General features: G+C 39.8%; 2 protein-coding genes across 6 annotated transcripts in view; one reads left to right on the forward strand and one right to left on the reverse strand.

Moving 5' to 3' along the window:
* The first annotated feature begins 138 nt into the window (after positions 1-138).
* Positions 139-11,408, forward strand: sytl3 (synaptotagmin-like 3). Of its 2 annotated transcripts, XM_074685456.1 has the most exons (14): positions 139-204; positions 3,789-4,058; positions 5,028-5,237; positions 5,726-5,793; positions 6,172-6,223; positions 6,311-6,377; positions 6,497-6,569; positions 9,062-9,174; positions 9,319-9,441; positions 9,587-9,756; positions 9,848-9,944; positions 10,181-10,351; positions 10,628-10,685; positions 11,181-11,408. In XM_074685456.1, exons 2-13 carry the CDS (start codon positions 3,961-3,963, stop codon positions 10,664-10,666), a joined length of 1,281 nt encoding a protein of 426 aa, XP_074541557.1. In that variant the 5' UTR covers positions 139-204; positions 3,789-3,960; the 3' UTR covers positions 10,667-10,685; positions 11,181-11,408. The 2 variants fall into 2 exon arrangements, with proteins under 2 accessions (XP_074541557.1, XP_074541556.1); XM_074685455.1 differs by lacking the exon at positions 139-204 and having other exon boundaries at positions 3,355-4,058.
* Positions 11,409-16,892: 5,484 nt separating this feature from the next.
* ezrb (ezrin b) overlaps positions 16,893-19,267 on the reverse strand; it is a 40,630-nt gene continuing 38,255 nt past the window's right edge. For all 4 annotated transcript variants that reach the window (XM_074685357.1, XM_074685355.1, XM_074685356.1 and 1 more), the window contains exon 14: positions 16,893-18,460. In XM_074685357.1, coding sequence (XP_074541458.1) covers positions 18,296-18,460 — 165 coding nt within the window. In that variant the 3' untranslated portion in view covers positions 16,893-18,295. The remainder of the gene's footprint in view (positions 18,461-19,267) is intronic.

Genomic DNA, 19,267 nt, shown 5'->3' on the forward strand with positions numbered 1-19,267 from the left:
CGAGGTTAAAACACCTAGCTGTTTGTCTGTTGGCTGTCCTCAGATTGCAGCATTTGTGTGAGCACAGAGAGGAAGGAAATTGTTCTGTGTGTGTGTGTGTGTGTGTGTGTGTGTGTGTGTGTGTGTGTGTGTGTGTGTGTGTGTGTGCGTGTGTGTAAAACCTTCCACTTCCTCAGGCTGACCACTACAACGGTGCACACTAAGGTAAGAACATGCTGCTTTGAGCTTTTTTGTGCTCTTAGTTCTGCGTTACCCTATATGTGAAATGCCTCATGTTACTTTCTCTGCGACGTTTTGTTAATGAGCTGTTTTGACTCATCATCATCATCACTTTTGCTTTGGAGCCAAATGAATCTTGCAGATGTAGCAACTTGAGGGTGTGTTGAGTAAATGTCTTGTAATCACAGCTTTTGTTTCAGTCAGCATCAAAGAAAAATCTGTAAATCAGCGTATTGCTCTTTTCTACTTTTAGTGTAAAGGCACCTAAATTTGTTATTTTTGAATTACTGATTATTTTATTATTTAAAAAAATGCAGATTAATAAAACAACACTGCAAAAAGATGAATTTGAGTAACCCTGGAAGTCAGACTCACAATTTGCGACTCAGATGTTGCGGTGTATCATTTGGTTTTTCTCTGGATGTCTGCCTGTGGTGATCAGTCTGGCTTTGAATGCACACACACTGACTTGAAGCATGCGGCCGCTCTCACGGGTCTTCCAGTAAGCTCTGCTCAGGGTGGGAAACTTTCAGACCATGTGACTGCTTTGGTCTTTCTCACAGCTCTCAGGCCCCGCATTTAGTAACCAATGTAACCAGTCAGATGTCTCTTTACTGTCACTGCTGTGAAGGTCTAATCGGGGTCATTGTGTGTTCTTGGATGTTAACTCAGAGCTACCACTAAACCACGGACAACCTGAGTCACTGGGGTCTTTTAGCACTGCAGAGGCGAGTGGGAAATGAGTGTACCTGTACGTGCTGATCATCATTGTCTGCCTGAGTAAAGCCTCAAAATAACCGTCATACTGACTCTTCAAACGTGACCAATCATGGCAAAATATCCGCTGCATTACGACCTCACTTTGGTAACATATTTCACACCTTGCATCAGTGTTAATCACAACTTGAGAGACGTCCTCCCCCAGGCATGGTGGACGTCAGCTCAGGACAGATAACAGCCGTGTCACTCTGTGAGCCACGAGGCCTCATTACAACTGACACTGATTGTTTAGTCCGGCCTTCCAGCAGCTCTGGATCCTAACAAGGACAGGCTCTTATCTACCAACCCAGGCTGGCATCCAGCTATTCAACACACAGCTTCTTCTCCACTCCAGCAGAAGAATATGGTGCTGTTACAAACTGAAATGTGCAATATTTGAAAATGGGACTCTAAATCGATTTAAATGAATATTCTGTCTTCAGTCTATATTTCCAGTTCTAATTTTGTCTCTGATCTCTCAGATTTTAACCTTAAAGAAACCCACAAAAGCACTGCTGGTGAGGGCTTTATAGAGCTTTGGCTACGTGCTAGCTGAGTTACTGAGGACCTAGGATTGTTTTTATTCTCCTATATTGGGGAACAGTAAGCTGCAAGCTGCAACAGTAAACATGCAAGGGGGTCTTCCTATATTTGTTTCACCTCACACGTCTGTTACAGAGCTAGCCAAAAAGAATTCAAAGAGTCTTACTTCCTATTTCTAAGGGGAATTATCGAGTTAAGAGTTATTGAAACCAAATCATGCAGCCTTACCAACAAACTGATGGTGCGGAAGGGGGTTCGTACTAACATAAGAGCTGTTAGCTAAGGTTGGACCAAAAAAAATGAATTCAATGCAGCTAGAATTGCTTGCTTGAAATAAGCTGCAGATAAGCTTCTAGTTTTCATTCTTACGTTTTGATTCTCTAGAGTAAAATCTGATAGGGGATTAAAGAGTTAATAAAAAGTTATCTGATAGAAGGGGATTCTGTAGAGAGGAACTTTCCAATTTCTAGGCAGTACACCAGACGAAGATAGAGGATGTGATTAAAACTGTTATCAGGTCTGTTTACACCATGCAGGAAGCCAATTGAATATAGTGGGAACTAAAGAAATACTAAGACCGTCATCAACAGCATCAATAATGTTAAAAGTCATGATTCAATCTGAATTCAGTTGGGAAAAAACTTATCAAAAGAGCCAGGAGGGGGGGAAACTATCATAAATAAAACTGGTTGTACAGTTTTAGAGGCTTAATGAGAGAAATTAGAACAAGGCTTTCAAAAGAGCTATGATTCAGTTTAAGTCTGGCATAAATATGATGTAGTTATAGCCGCTGACAGTCTGATTGGCTGCACCTATATGCTTAGCTCCAAGGTGGCAGCTCAAACTTGAAGCAGTGCAGTGAAATTTTAATTCCATTTGACACAAAGTTGATATTACCTTTGAATTTTTATTTCAGCTTTTGAGTGTTTTGAAAGGAATGTGTCTTTGAAAAGTGCAATTGTTTCATTTTCTACCATTCCAACAGTTATCAGGAAGGTGCTGTGGCCTCTTAACTACAGTAAGATGAAAGGGAAAAAAACTTTTAACATTTTAAAACAGAAGTAGACCTTTACACCAATCCAACATAGCTATAGGTGTTAATACTGACATCTCTAATTGAAAAGGAACATTAGATGAAGGGATCCTCATTTGTTAAGAATTCACCAAGAAGAAACAAGTCCATATTTATTCACTCAGAAATATTAGAAGTTGTTCATGCAAGCTCCAAATGTGCCTCCTAAAAAGCAGGGTACAAAAAGAGACTTAAGGGAGTGTAAGAGTCATCTGGGTCAGAATTTAGTCTTGGCACAAGCTAGTTTAAAGCTAACATCCTGTTTAACTGCTGCATTAAGCTAGCATGTTTTAACTTGTTTTTGCAGATCCTGAAGTCTCATCATGCTGCTCTTTGTATGTGTCATATTAAATAGATTGTGACTATTAAATATCAGATCTGACAAGTAAAGAAACCTGAGAATATGCTAAGCTAAGCTAACTTACCTCTTACTTTGGTATTATGTTCTCCTCAAACCATGAGAAACAAATAAAAAAACATGATTCCCAATGACACGATACTCTACAATAAACAGAGAGCATCTGGACATCTGTTTACATTTTACAAAACACACTATCTTATCTTCCAAATGTGTCGTTGGGCGATTTATGATGGGTTATTTGTTTATTTCAATAAGTCTACTGACCTGCAAAAAGAGAAAAAAGAAACCAGACCACAGACGAGCGTCATCCATCAATAATGCAAGGGTTGGCATTTGGTTTGTTGTGCGGTGGTGCCATCAGTGAAGCATCACTACTCTTCCTGTGGCTGAGGAAGAGGAGCTGGTTGTCAGGGAAAGGCTGAATAGTAGGGGGGAAGAAGCTGCTAATGCTGACACAGGAGAAGAGGAGGGTGAGAAAAGGAAACAAACCCAGCTAGAGGTTTAAAACAGCTCTAGGTTTTGGTTTCATACCGCATCAGTGACTCTGAAATCTCTCGAGCTGAGTGTCTTCCTGCGTCATCAGTTGAAGCTGACTTGTATTCTGCAGAAATTAATATCAAATGAAGGTATTTCCTCAACTGCCATGTAGACCCATTGAAGATGAATCATCCAAGTGGAAACACTACAACTAGTTTTATCTCCCCAGGAGGGCTGTATCCGGATCCGACGTGATGCCATGTGGGGGAAGACTGTAGAGATAAAGACATGGAAAAGAGGAATACTAAGAGCACACAATAACAACTCTAACAACATTTTTTTAAATAATTCTTTCAGCTTCAAAGGAGGAAGGAGGAAAAGAGGAGAAAAGACGTCTGGGTTCGCTACAAGTAGGAGGGTCAAAGTGAAAAAGAGGAGGAGACAGAAACAGAAAGAAAACACTGAAGTACAGAGGAGGAGAGACAGAGAGAGGAGAGACGCACAGAGTGTGACAGACTGCTCTGCAAAGATGGATTTAAGTTTGCTTCAAGCCCTGGAGAGAGAAAAAGTCCTGGAGGTTCTTAGGCGGGACAAACAGCTGCGCATTATTGAAGAGGACAGGATAAGGTGAGACATTGTTGGATATTTCGTTAAATATATTAGAAAAAATGAATCTGGTGATGATGAATAAAAGCTATAGTCTTTTCTGTGAGTTTCATTCCTAGACCACCTAAAAAGAGATTTTCAGTCATTAAGTGAGATTTTTTTTTTTTACCTCAGCATAAGCTACTTTTGCTCCCAGTTAAAAACATTTAATGACAAAGATTGATGCGTCAACTGAGGATCATTGATTTATTTCCTTGTTATTTAGCAACTGGTTTCAACTGTTGTCTGGCAGTAGATAGCAATGCCAGTCAGCATCTGTCAGTTCAATATAAATGCTTCTTCATGGTCCTGCCTCAAACTAGGGATGCACCAACTGGATCCAGTTATCAGGTATCAGCACTGATACAGCTCCTAAAAGCAGGATTGGGTATCGGTGGGAAAGGATCGATCCAAATTTGACACTAAGGCTGAGTTAGACTACAGAGTATACAATTTTACAATTGAATTGTCATTTCTGTAAGTTCTGAAACATTATTTTTGACCAAATTGCTGTTAAACACTTAAACACTGACTAGTTACTTTAAATATATAAATTTCAGTTATCTATAAGTAATTATTTTCTGTCTTCTACTCAAAACATTTCCAATCTTATCCCCCAGTAGGGCATGCAGGTTATTATTTAACACTAGTATGTGATCAGTATTGGTATGGGTGAACACCCAAAGCCCAGGTATCATAACAGGACAAAAAAAGTTGTATTAGTGCACACCTACCTCACCCTGCTCCTAGGTGTAGCTTGTGCAGGCTCTGGCGGTGTTTTGATGGAGAGTGATACAGAATTAAAGGAAGCTAATCTTCAGGGAACAGTTGCCCTATCTGTGAATGCTAGCTTTCTAGAGCGTTGGTAGCTATAGAAGAAGAGTGAGAAATAAAAAAGGAGCTTTGACATATCCTTTGCCGTTTTTTTTTTTTTTTTTTTTTAAATCTCAGGAGGATGAAATTCGAGCTGCAGGAGCTTCGCCGGAGAGGTGCGAAGAGTTTCACGCGCCAGTACGGCGAGCGGACGTGCGCGCGCTGCCAGAGGCCACTGGGAAAGTTCTGGAACTCTGGCGCAGTCTGCAGAGGCTGCAGTCACCGTATCTGCAGCAGGTGTCGCGTAGGAGCAGATGACTGGAAGTGTACGGTGTGCCACGCCTACAGGTGCGGTTAAACTAAACCACGAAGTTAATGTAGAGATGACGTGTTTCACTTAGCAGTGCTGAAATCACAGCAAAGAATGGCTGTTTCTTTTTCGTTTTCGCACTTTAGTCTCAGTGTGTTTTTGAATCTAGCACTACTATGAGTTAGCTGAAACCAGCAAACCAGCTACTGATTCTGTATTACTTGCTTAGCACTGAACAGCAGACTGACACTAACTCATAGGTAAACATAACAGAGCATTTAGAAGCTAAAGAGCTATGATATGTATACCAACGTTCGCAGAGACCAAAAACTGTAATGTGCGAAATGGAATTTTATTCAGACTAGATTCAAAATTGTCCACTCCCATAACTGCATGTCAAAATACAAAAGAGAAAACAGTTTAACCCAAATAGAGTATGTGAGATTTTTTTTTTTTCCATTTCCTACTCCAAAAACAATGAAAGCTCATATTAAAGTAAGTACTCAAGTGTCTCTGCTCCTCACAGGGAGGTGAAGATCCGGTCTGGAGAGTGGTTCTTAGAGCAGCGGGCACTCAAATTTGCAGTCACTACAGGTTTGTTTGTAACACCAGCACTTAACATATTCAACAGTTTGTTTCAAGTTATATTTAACATTATTATGAATTATGGATGCCTTGTTATACTCTAGTTTTACCCCATTGATGCATAAAAAATTAAAGATTTGAGCTGTGTTTAACTGTTTGCTATATGAAGGATTCAGCAGTGAATTATTCAGCATTATAAGCACACAGTGTTGTATTACTATTGGAGGCTGAATGGTGTGTGTAGGTTGTGTATAAATAGATGATTGAGTGCTTGTATTTGTGTGCAAGATTTCTGATATTCAAGACTTTCAGGGGTGTAGCATTTGGTCTGTTTTCTTTCACACTTGCATTGCCGTGTGTCATTCATAATAACTGTCTATTTTCCAGACAAATATGAGACGGTTGGGGAGAAACTATTAAAGACCTGCAATGTGCTGAGGTATGAGGAATGTCTTCTTCATGTTTTCATTCAAAGTGAATGAATAAAGCAAACAGACTTACAGTTTTTGCCTGTTTCTGTCTTTAGTCACATATCAGTTGTACCTCCCACTCCTCCACCTTACATGGAGCACCAGTTTCTGAGCCGATCAGGGGTAATAATAATAATAATAATAATAATAATAATAATAATAATAACCTTTTCAGCTTTATTTTGCAGTAATAGTACAAACTTTATAATGTGAGTGCCAATGATTATTTTTCTTATCTGCAGGATTTGAAATATCTAAAACCCTTTAACAAATCGATGGAAGATCTGATGGTTTCTGCCACCAATCACATTAAAAGTAAGTGTTTTCATGAGCAAAATTCTTACTGATTTTTTTATATATCTACATCTTTTATCTGTTAAACTGAGTATCATTTTAATGAGAAACTCGCCATCAGATTAGAAGCATCACTTCCTCTGAATGTGTTATCATTACATAATGAAATATAAACAGAATGTACACAGAGATAACCACAGAGGAAATGTGTATGAGTTAGCGTGACAAGTCAAACACTGCTCTTACCTCAGCGTTGGGACTGCATCAGCAGAAGTTTCACAGGATGATGATGATGGTGAACGTAGATAGCATGCTGCACACTTTGCAAAAACCCCAGTGATTGTGAAAGACTTTTGATCCCCTTCAACATTTATGTAACTCTTGTTGCTGGGAAACTTTTTATTCACTGTAACTATGGAGTTTTTTTACTCTGTCTTACTTTGAATTTTTCCTTTTTTTTAAAATATTGGCATTACTGAAATAATTTGTTGACAAATAAATAAAATGAAACAGCACAATTAATAGATGACTAATGAAGATGAAAATGCTGAAAATGAAGATGGGTCATTTCAAAGACCCTGGGAAGACTTTCTAAGTGATCTTGCAAAGATATAAGCATGATCGTAATCCACACTTTGAAATGACATCAGCGCCAATATAGGTTATTTTAAAATGCTACTTCATAGCTTCTTGATCAGGTCGAGCAGGAATTAATTCATGGCACGTCAAAGTCTCTATGACAACACCCCACCGGCTGACAAAGTTCAGTAGTAAGAAGAGGATTCTGTGTTTTTCTCTGCTGAAAATGATTTCTATGACTAATTTTGTTGTGGTAGTTGACACAGGAGCCTAAATGTCAACATGAAAAGGACAGAAGAGCATTATAAAGCTAAACAGTAGAATGATACAGCCTGAGCTAAAGGCTAACAGGGCTAAACTGTTTGTGATAATGTTCATTCCAACCCACATGCAGTAGTTATTCTGCAGTGGTCTGTTCAAACTTGAGAGTCTATCAATAAAATGAATAGTGAGGTTATGTCAGCTCTGCTTGGTAGACAAGCACTGGGACATGACCAGGGTCCACTAATGTTACGCACTACTGACATGTCTCAGTGCACCAGGTTGTCAGCAGCACCAAATATGGATGGCTACTAAATTATTGTATAAACTGACAGTTTGCTTGTTGTCATGCTAGCCTACGGATACGTTGTAGCACCAGGCTGCTAGTAGTGCTATATATAGCTGGCTATTGACATATGGTACAAACTTACGTTTGCTTGTTGTCACGTTTCAAACAACAGCGCTACATAACTGTGGAGATAAATACCTTTCCTCGTTGAGTTGTATCCAGTAAAAAGTTGACTTGAACAAAGAAAATTTGTTCCAAAACAAACACGCCTTGTTAAAAGTCACATCTTTTTGACAGTGTGCGTGAGACTCCAGGCCAGAAGGTGGCAAGGCAGCAGATTAAAACAGATCCTCCTCATAGAATCTTTAAGCATTGAGAAGAGAGACCTGTGTCTTTTTCTGCTGAAAAGGACTTTAGGGTGTATCCTGTAGTAATGGTGAACACTGAAGTCAAGAAGAGCAGAAGAAAGCCACAGTAGAGTAATAAGAGCACATGCTGAGGGTTAAAACAAGGCTAGGCTGTTTGTGATAATGTTCAGTCCAACCCACATGCTCATGACAGCGGGTGCAAGTGCTCATGGGAACCAGAGTCTTTATCCCAGAAAAACACTAGCTTTCCTATAGTTGTCATGATGCTTTCATAGCCTCACTTGGGCTCTTAGATTTGCTTGCAATATAGTATACAGAAAGTGCTCCAGTCTTGTTTCAGTTTCCCTTTTCACAGGCATAAACCTTACAAAAATATGCAAAGTAAATACCTAAATGTTTTAAAATGTCCAAAGTTTTAGGTAACTGTCAGGCACAGAGCAGGGAAGTGTGGTGTTTATTCAAGCAAAGTTTCAGTTCAGAATGGGTGGTACAATACAGACAAGGACTACAGAAATACAACACAAGAACTAAGCAGAAGGCTGGATGCGACAACTAAGGGAACTAGTGATGACCTGGGAGGGAAGTGAGGGAACACTAAAGTGTTTAGGAAAAAAACAGTGAGTGTAACTAGACACAGATGCAGCACATTAGGGAGGGGCTCGGTGATGGTATGGGAGACAGCTTGATGGAAAATGAAAAAGAGGAGAGACAAGGGTAGGAAAAATAAAACAGTGAAAGCAGGGGTAATAAATTAACTCAACAGATCTAACAAAAACATTGCAAAATCTTACAAAACTATAAAAATGTGTGGAAATTTGGAAAAAATAAACTCAAACAATGTGCTTTAATGTAAATTCGACAAACAGACATTGCTGATATTTACCAAAATACAAGTAAAATTTCCACTCAGTTGTAATAATATTTGAAAAAGAACTGATTGACAATTATGGTGAAAAAAAATCTCAAAAGAAGCCTTTTAAGCATGAAATTTATAGCTGAACTTTTTCTCCCTGCAGAGATTTCAACATCTCAGACTGACCTGCTGAGTGTAGACGATGGCCAGAGAGGCTCATGCTTCAGCAGTAACCAGAAGAGTCTGTCTGATACAGACATCCACAGATCAAAACTTGTGAGTGAGCCGCAACACTTCATTGAGTGCTAGAAGGTGGTAAAAATAAACAGACAAACAATAACTCTTCTTCTAGACCGACGACCTGCTGATTTATCTGCAGCAAGCCTGTAACAATACAAAAAACAACACTTTGTTTTTCAGCTCTTCAAAGTCCCCAGCCTGCCAAACCTGTTCAAGAAAAGCAAAGACAGTGACCAGGAAGGTTCCTCCACCGGAGCAGAAGAAGAAATGTCCTGTGGCTCTGAGTACTCAGGAGAACAGAGAGTGAGTCAGAGATCTGATTTCCAAGTATCATCCCATGAGGGTTAAAATATATTATCTGAAGTCATCATATCAACCTGAAAACTCTTCTTCCTGTCCCTGTTTTAACCGCAGAACATGATGTTAAAGCATGTATCTCCTTCCTCAGGGCAGCATCAGCAGCATCAGCACAGACTGTTCTCTCTTTGAGAACATCAGTATCTCAGGAGAGCTGGAGCTCGCTCTGAACTACAACTCCAAGTCCTCCTGTCTGGAGATCACAGTCAGCGCTTGCAGAAATCTCACCTACGGGGATGCTAAGAAGAAGAAGTGCCACCCGTAAGTATAATATCCCATAAAACAACTCAATTTTGTTTTAAGTATCTTCATGAAAACCTCAGCTTCCTACACCTGTTGTTTCTCTGTGCAGATTTGTTAAACTCTATGTGCTGCCAGAGAAGAGCAGCAAAATGAAGACAACAGTAAAGAAAAACACAACTGATCCAGTTTTTAATGAAGTTTTAAAGGTAAAAGATTTGATTTGATTTGTTCATTTAGGTTGTTTTTTTCCCCAGAAATTCTGTGCACCAATCATTTTTTTCATTTGGATATAATTCATTTACTTTGATGGATCAATTTTGGAGGTCTAAAAAAGATCAAAATAAAAACAACATGTACAATGTGCTAAAGCAAGACTGTTTTTGTTTTCTGTGGTGCTTATGCTTTGATTTAATACATATAGAAAATACCTTTTGTCTGACAGTATCCCATAGAGCGCCCCCTGCTGTTTGGAAAAAGATTGCAGGCCTCTGTGTGGCATTCAGGGACCCTGAGGAGGAAGGTGTTCCTGGGTGAGGTCCTGATCCCGCTGGACGGGTGGAGGTTTGAGGACAAAATTGCCCAGCGCTTCAACTGGTACCCACTCTGTCCAAAGGTAAACTCAGCACAAAGAGTCCAGTTCACAACCAAGTTTATATACCAAAATCTAAACTTCTTAATTGTGGAAGAATAAGTTAACTAAGTTGATTTGAAAAAAAAATAAATAAAAAAAAAATAAAAACACACACACAGCTTTGCTTTCTTGTTCCTTTTTTTTGTGTGTTTTCCGATGATTTCTTCCTATTGATCAAACTAGTTCTCTACAGCTGTTAGAGGATTTGCTTTTTGCTGTGTGTTTTACCTTTTCCTCCTTTTCTCCTTTGTGAATCAGACTGAGAGTCCAGAAGGGGGCGCTGTGGAGCAAGACTGAGAAAATTTGTTGTCTGGAGGTGAGTTGGCTCAAAAAGTCGAAGTTAGCTCCCGCAGCTTTTCTTTTTTCAAGCATCCACAAGAAAACCGCTGGGAGTCTCTATTATTATATAAATGTTATTGTATGAAGAGCACATTTTTAAATACTGAATACATGAAAGCAAGTAAAGTAAACGAAGTCCCAGCAGCTTTCATTCTCATATTACGTCACTAGAGGTCAGGAGAGAGCCTCTTCTGGAAATGCCAGTACTCCTTCAGAGGTTAACCCTGAGCCACATGACTCTGAATTACTCTGTGTGCCAGACACCTTCACATAAGTGCAAACAAACAGTCCCAACTCCTGAATCATAGTGTCAAGATTCTTTATCGTGGCCCTAAGTGTCTCTGAATCATCACCTGGAGGCCTGAGAGGTGTACTGTATGTGTGTTTTGGTGTGTGTTGATGAATACAGTAAATAGTCATGACTCCGTGTTTATTCAGCTTTTCTGTGTGTGTTTTGTTGTGCTGTGTCTAGGTGTCTGGCTGAGAGCTCATCCACCTGACCCTCTGAATCTATGAAACCTCCTGCACTGCTGAGAAACTCCTGAGAAGGCCTCGTACAGAGCAGAAACTTACCATCACCAAATTCAAGTAGTCAAAGCATGGCATGACTTCATAACCCAACATGTTGAAGTGTTATCATGATCTCCTTCAAAGCAATGGTTCAATGTATTTCCTGTATAACTCTTTAATGAAATATTTGATATTTTTGATTTTAAAAAGATGAAATAAGGTAACAAGTGTTGTATTTTTGTGAGCATGAAACTGAATATATTGATTTATTTAAGTAATTACATTTATTAAAGTATTTTAATAAGCTCTTGACTGTCATTAGTATTTGCTTATTTTGACTGGGATAGAAATTATCTTTCATTAATTTAAACTGATCACTACCAGCTCATAAAAGCCAAGCATGCTGCAAAGAGCTTGAAGCAAAAACCAAACAACTGGTGAACACCAAAGTGAAAAAAACCCTCAAACAGTTAAATAAAATAAATTATGTCATACTTATTGTAAGGAAACCGAAAAAAAAAACCTGTTTGCTTATTGACCAAAAAACAAACAGAAGGAACAGGAAACTTTTCTTAAGATGAGGTCAGATGTGAATACGGTTAGGGTTAGGGTAGGTTTAGGGTAAGAATTAGGGTAAGGGTTAGGGTAAGAGCTACGGTTAGGGTTAGGGTTAGGGTTAGGGCTAGGGTTTAGGGTTAGGTTTAGGGTTAGGGGTTGGGGTAAGGGTCAGGGTTAAATAAGGGTTGTGGTAAGGGTAAGGGTTAGGGTTAAATTAGGGTTGTGGTTAGGGTTAGGGTTAAAATAGGGTTGTGGTAAGGGTAAGGGTTAGGATAAGGGTATGGGTTAAATAAGGGTTGTGGTTAGGGTTAGGGTTTAATTAGGGTTGTGGTTACTGTAAGGGTTAGGGTTGTGGTTAGGGTTAGGGTTGCGGTTAGGGTTAGGGTTGAATTAGGGTTGTGGTTAGGGTTAGGGTTAGGGTTTAATTAGGGTTGTGGTTAGGGTTAGGGTTAGGGTTGAATCAGGGTTGTGGTTAGGGTTAGGGTTAGGGTTGTGGTTAGGGTTAGGGTTGTGGTTAGGGTTAGGGTTAGGGTTGAATTAGGGTTGTGGTTAGGGTTAGTTTTGAATTAGGGTTAGGGTTAAATTTGGGTTGTGGTTAGGGTTAGGGTTAGGGTTAAATTAGGGTTGTTGTTAGGGTTAGGGTAAGGTTAGGGTAAGGGTTGTGGTTAGGGTTAGGGTTAGGGTTGAATTAGGGTAAGGGTTAGGGTTGAACTAGGGTTAGGGTTTAATTAGGGTTGTGGTTAAGGTTAGGGTTAGGGTTGAATTAGGGTTGTGGTTAGGGTTAGGGTAAGGGTTGTTTTTAGGGTTAGGGTTAGGGTTAGGGCTAATTTAGGGTTGTGGTTAGGGTAAGGGTTGAATTAGGGATAGGGTTAGGGTTTTGGTTAGGGTTAGGGCTGAATTTGGGTTGGGGTGAGGGTTGAATTATGATTGTGCTTAGGGTTATGGTTAGGGTTAGGGTTGAATTAGGGTTGTGGTTAGGGTTAGGGTTAGGGTAAGGGTTGTGCTTAAATCAGGGTTGTGGTTAGGGTAAGGGTTGAATTATGGTTGTGGTTAGGGTTAGGGTGAGGGTTGAATTAGGGTTGTGGTTAGGGTTGGGTTAAATTAGGGTTAAATTAGGGTAAGGGTTGTGGTTAGGGTTGTTGTTGTGGTTAGGGTTAGGGTAAGGGTTGAACTAGGGTTGTGGTAAGGGTTAGGGTTAGGGTTAGGAATAGGGTTGAATTATGATTGTGATTAGGGTTATGGTTAGGGTAAGGGTTGAATTAGGGTTAGGGTTGTGGTTAGGGTTAGGGTTGAATTAGGGTTAGGGTTGTGGTTAGGGTTAGGGTTAGGGTTAAATTAGGGTTAGGGTTGTGGTTAGGGTTAGGGTTGAATTAGGGTTAGGGTTGTGGTTAGGGTTAGGGTTAGGGTTAAATTAGGGTTGGGGTTAAATTAGGGTTGTTGTTAGGGTTAGGGTTAGGTTAGGGTTAGGGTTGTGGTTAGGGTTAGGGTTGAATTAGGGTTAGGGTTAGGGTTGTGGTTAGGGTTGAATTAGGGTTGTGGTTAGGGTTATGGTAAGGGTTGTTTTAAGGGTTAGGGTTAGGGCTAATTTAGGGTTGTGGTTAGGGTTAGGGTTGAATTAGGGTTAGGGTTAGGGTAAGGGTTATGGTTAGGGTTAGGGTTGAATTTGGGTTAGGGTTAGGGTTGAATTATGATTGTGGTTAGGGTTATGGTTAGGGTTAGGGTTAGTGTTGAATTAGGGTTGTGGTTAGGGTTAGGGTTAGGGTTAGGGTTAATTTAGGGTTGTGGTTAGGGTTAGGGTTAGGGTTGTGGTTAGGGTTAGGGTTGTGGTTAGGGTTAGGGTTAGGGTTGAATTAGGGTTGTGGTTAGGGTTAGTTTTGAATTAGGGTTAGGGTTAAATTTGGGTTGTGGTTAGGGTTAGGGTTAGGGTTAAATTAGGGTTGTTGTTAGGGTTAGGGTAAGGTTAGGGTAAGGGTTGTGGTTAGGGTTAGGGTTAGGGTTGAATTAGGGTAAGGGTTAGGGTTGAACTAGGGTTAGGGTTTAATTAGGGTTGTGGTTAAGGTTAGGGTTAGGGTTGAATTAGGGTTGTGGTTAGGGTTAGGGTAAGGGTTGTTTTTAGGGTTAGGGTTAGGGTTAGGGCTAATTTAGGGTTGTGGTTAGGGTAAGGGTTGAATTAGGGATAGGGTTAGGGTTTTGGTTAGGGTTAGGGCTGAATTTGGGTTGGGGTGAGGGTTGAATTATGATTGTGCTTAGGGTTATGGTTAGGGTTAGGGTTGAATTAGGGTTGTGGTTAGGGTTAGGGTTAGGGTAAGGGTTGTGCTTAAATCAGGGTTGTGGTTAGGGTAAGGGTTGAATTATGGTTGTGGTTAGGGTTAGGGTGAGGGTTGAATTAGGGTTGTGGTTAGGGTTGGGTTAAATTAGGGTTAAATTAGGGTAAGGGTTGTGGTTAGGGTTGTTGTTGTGGTTAGGGTTAGGGTAAGGGTTGAACTAGGGTTGTGGTAAGGGTTAGGGTTAGGGTTAGGAATAGGGTTGAATTATGATTGTGATTAGGGTTATGGTTAGGGTAAGGGTTGAATTAGGGTTAGGGTTGTGGTTAGGGTTAGGGTTGAATTAGGGTTAGGGTTGTGGTTAGGGTTAGGGTTAGGGTTAAATTAGGGTTAGGGTTGTGGTTAGGGTTAGGGTTGAATTAGGGTTAGGGTTGTGGTTAGGGTTAGGGTTAGGGTTAAATTAGGGTTGGGGTTAAATTAGGGTTGTTGTTAGGGTTAGGGTTAGGTTAGGGTTAGGGTTGTGGTTAGGGTTAGGGTTGAATTAGGGTTAGGGTTAGGGTTGTGGTTAGGGTTGAATTAGGGTTGTGGTTAGGGTTATGGTAAGGGTTGTTTTAAGGGTTAGGGTTAGGGCTAATTTAGGGTTGTGGTTAGGGTTAGGGTTGAATTAGGGTTAGGGTTAGGGTAAGGGTTATGGTTAGGGTTAGGGTTGAATTTGGGTTAGGGTTAGGGTTGAATTATGATTGTGGTTAGGGTTATGGTTAGGGTTAGGGTTAGTGTTGAATTAGGGTTGTGGTTAGGGTTAGGGTTAGGGTTAGGGTTAATTTAGGGTTGTGGTTAGGGTTAGGGTTAGGGTTGAATCAGGGTTGTGGTTAGGGTTAGGGTTAGGGTTAGGATTGAATTATGGTTGTGGTTAGGGTTAGGGTTAGGGTTCAATCAGGGTTGTGGTTAGGGTTAGGGTTAGGGTTGTGCTTAAATTAGGGTTGTTGTTAGGGTTAGGGTTGAATTATGGTTGTGGTAAGGGTTAGGGTGAGGGTTGAATTACGGTTGTGGTTAGGGTTAGGGTTGAATTAGGGTTAAATTAGGGTTAGGGTTAGGGTTGAATTATGGTTGTGGTTAGGGTAAGGGTTGTGGTTAGGGTAAGGGTTTCTGTAGGGTTATTGTAAGGGTTGGGGTTAGGGTTGTTAGGGTTAGGGTTAGGGTTACTGTTAGTGATAGCATTACTGTTTGGGTCAGGGTTAGGGTTTGGGTTAGGTTTTAGGGTTAGGGTTAGGGTTAGGGTTAGGGTTGGTCAGGGTTAGGGTTAGGGTTAGGGCTAGGGAAATTCACGTTCCACTGGTCACACAGTCCACTTGTACAATACACATTGTGACCCATAATTCAACAGTCTTCACTCAGTTCTGGGGGTAACAACTTCGACACTAGATGGCGCACTGAAACTTTGTAGAGCAATTGACATCAACACACTAGAGGCAGAGTTGATGAATTAGCTTACTTTTTAAATATTATTTTAAAATGTTGCTGTTTTTGATTCATATTTGAATCCTCCATGATTTTGACTTTAATATTGTAAAGCTGTATTCAAGCTAGCAATTAGCAGCAAAACAGAGTTTTGCTGAAGCTAACAGTTAACTATAAATAAACACACAGATAATTTTAAAGATTGTGGAAGAGAAAGAAAGGAAAAAACTTTGAAGTCAGAGTGTACTTGAAAGTCTTGATTATTTGTCTCAAAACCAGGAGCTGACAAGGTAGTTTCAGCCCTGCTCCAAGCTAATCCTGTGTTTTTAGTATCCAGTGTTACACATATGTAGTAGGCCAATGCAGGTGATGTAGTCCTTGAAACTTTTTAAAGGTCAGTATTCAGGCTGGTTATACCTTTTAAACTCAATGGATAATTGTTGCATTAAAGACCCATAATAATCTTGAAATGCTTAGTTTAATAAAAGAGATAGTGCCACTATAGTAATATAACTAGGAAATAAGCAGTTTCACATCCATGAAAATGAAATTACTGGGAAAGAAAGTGGGCTAATATTTCTCTGAAATGAAATCTGCAGGCGCACCCGGCAGTCACAGGAAGTGGTTCGTTTCAGAATGAGCAGTTCATGCGGCTGGACTCTTCAGCATTTCCTCATCCTGGGTACAATGAAGTCTTTCTTGTCCCCATGTAAGCAGCGTGTGAAAGTCATGCTCAGGCTCTGGTTTCACTGTGCCATGAAGAAGAAAAAGAAGAAGAGGTAGTTTTTTTTGTTTTTTTTTTCAAAAAGAGGCAGCATTGCTTTGCTGTGAAAGAGGATGGTGATGTCACTGACCTGGAATTCTCTTTTAACCTTGCCTTCTCTCTTGTATCCATGGAAACCAGGCCAGGATGTACAACAAGTGCTGTAACGTCAGCGGGCCTTTTGGCACAAATGTGATGAAATTTAAGGGTTCAGCAGATTAGCATGCTGTTTTCCCACAAGCGCATAATGACTCATTTTTATTCCTCATTTTTATCCTATTTTTCTTATTGTTATCGTTACACTGACCAGATATTTTTTTTAATGTTTTTTTAAGACTCTAATTTATGTCATTATCATACTTACTAGCATTATTATAAATCACTGCCATCATTATGCACATATATTTTTATCATATATTGCTTTAATCTTTTTTATGTTTTTTTCTTTTCTTACTTCATCCTACCAATTTTATCTGCGTGTTGATGGGTTAGCTCATTTTTCATTTGAAATCAAATGCTTTTAACAATGTTTTCGTGATAGTGTGAAAAACTTTACTGGAATACAAAACAAATGAGCCAAGCAGCATTGCGATCATACAACAGCATGTTGACGGGGATATTTCACGTGTGAGTGTTTTTGAGTCTGCAAAGTAAAAAACAAAAAAATGTGAAATCAGAATTTTTCTTTATTGTCAAATGTATAACACCTCATTATAAAATCCTGCTCAGGGACGAAGGCCAGCAGAGCTGCGTGTACATTACAGTGTTGGTAGATGCTACAGCATGTCCACAGAGAGGAGAGGTCAGTGTCATACTGTCTGAGTCAGTCTATTGTGACTGAGCTGCAAAATAAAAACCCTTTATACTCTATAAACTTCACCTCAATCCTCACTTTAACCTCAGTCGAGGTCTAACACTAAAACAACTCAAAGTTTCAAAGTGACATCTTTTTTTTTATCATGACCGTGAACTTTGTTTATAAATGAGGACCAACTGTCTGGGAGCGAGCCCTACAGAAGGACTATCCAGAGAGAAAGGCCACTTAGGAGGGCAGCAGAACACGATGATCATCTGTAACTCAACATTGACATGACACAGAAGAGAAAAATAAAATATAACAACAAACCTAAGTGTCCCAGTCAACACAGATCTCTGAAGGTAAACCTCAGCCTTCTGTGAACTGCACTGCAAAAAACTAACCAAAGTACCTCAGTGAGCCTTGACTGATTTAATGGCATTTAGCTGGACATTTCCTGCAGTAAAAAAAATAATTTACAATTATATCTCTTTAATTTAGTGATCTAAAGTAAAAGTTAGTGGAATATAAGACTTCTATTATTTGGTCAATATATAAAACCTTTGAACATATCAAATGTTTTTATTATAAGTAGATAGCAAAACAGCAAAAATATACAAACCAAGATGAAATACCCTTTTTAATATCCCATATACAGTATAAATATCAAACTAGGCATGATTTAAACTATTGTTTAGCAATAATAAACATAAATGGAAGTGTTCAAATATAATGGAAAACTCAAATAAACATGTTTCTGCTTACACTGTTTTCCCCTTTCTGAGTTCCTTTTTTCCAACAGATGTCAAAAACAAGCACTGCTTTGATTATTATTGTGCACATTCTGAAATAATAATTAAATTTGGCTAGTCCCACTGCTTCATCACACCGCTGGATAGAAAAAAAGAACAATTTGGTCTGAATTGATCAAATAAGACACATTCAAATACACAAATAAGATGTGAAACACTAAGAAGAGAAAGGTTTTGGCACTAAGTTGTGTTCAGAGGATTTGCAAAGCCCTGCATACTGCTAGACAAACCCACAACAGGAGCGCGTCTCTCCGTAAGCAATGCTTCTGCTGTGCTTATACTGCTCCAGTTTAATGTGCAACTGGCATTTGTGGTATACATGAAATTGTGTGTGTGTGTGTGTGTGTGTGTGTGTGTGTAGATGTGTGTCAGCAGAGGTGGGGGGGTTAAAGGACCATTCAGAAAGGGAGAATATCTGAAGGCTGCTTATAAGGCCTCAAATTCGTCGATCCTCTGCTTGGTGTTGCCCTGTCGGATCTGTCGCAGGGTCTTGTACTTGTCTCGGCCCTGTCGCACGTTATCGCTGTGGAGGAAATCCATCGGGGTGTTCTTGGATTCATCACGTGCCAGAGCCAGCTCTGAGGTCAAAGCCTGAGGGCCAGGAAAGAAGAGGATGTGTTAAAATAAACTTCAAAATTTTCAGCAGCAAGTTTTCTATGAGCATAAAACCACAGCAGACCTCGCTGTGTAGTGTTAAAATAAAGAAAATGAGAATAAATGTGAGAATGCCTTCAGCGAGGGCGTGGGATGGTTACACAGAGAAAAATAAGGGTGCATCTCATCAAACCTGTTCAGGTTGGTTTAAACAAACTTTGGCGCTTTTGCTTATTTGCTTTGGTTTTAATCAGGTTGGTTTGAAAAGGTGTGGTTGTGCGACCACAAATAATAACGACTATCAGGGATTAATGTGCTGACCTTTTAAATTGAGGTCAAAAACTAATCTGATGAGTTTAAGAAGTGATACGATGTATTGGAATGTTACTGTATGCTGGAAACCAGGTGAATTGGATCACAGCAAAAGTTTTTCAAGAGGGATGAGCCTCCTTTGACCGTGAAGGACAGATGATCCATGACAGTTCATGAGTCAATAACACAGATCAATTATTGCCTCACCCGGCTGCATTAACGCATGCTGACAGATCACAACTCCTGATCATGTCACTTCCAATATGACATATTGTAAACAAAACTGTCCCTCAAAAAGAAAGTGTGACTCTCAGAAAGCCATGTACCCTCTGTCACCCCAGGTTAGCCACTCATCGTCTTTCAACATTTGCATTTTCAAGAGTTAATAGGCGCCGCCCTGTTGGCTACGACGGCCTTTTGTTTGGCTCATTTGTTGGTCATGGACACCAAACTTTTTGTGGCTTCAGTGATATTTTTACTACTTTTTGTCCT

Source organism: Halichoeres trimaculatus, unplaced genomic scaffold, assembly GCF_033239565.1.
Source record: "Halichoeres trimaculatus isolate MK-OKI-2021-1 unplaced genomic scaffold, fHalTri1.1 fHalTri1_scaffold_13, whole genome shotgun sequence".
Lineage (NCBI taxonomy): Eukaryota > Metazoa > Chordata > Actinopteri > Labriformes > Labridae > Halichoeres > Halichoeres trimaculatus.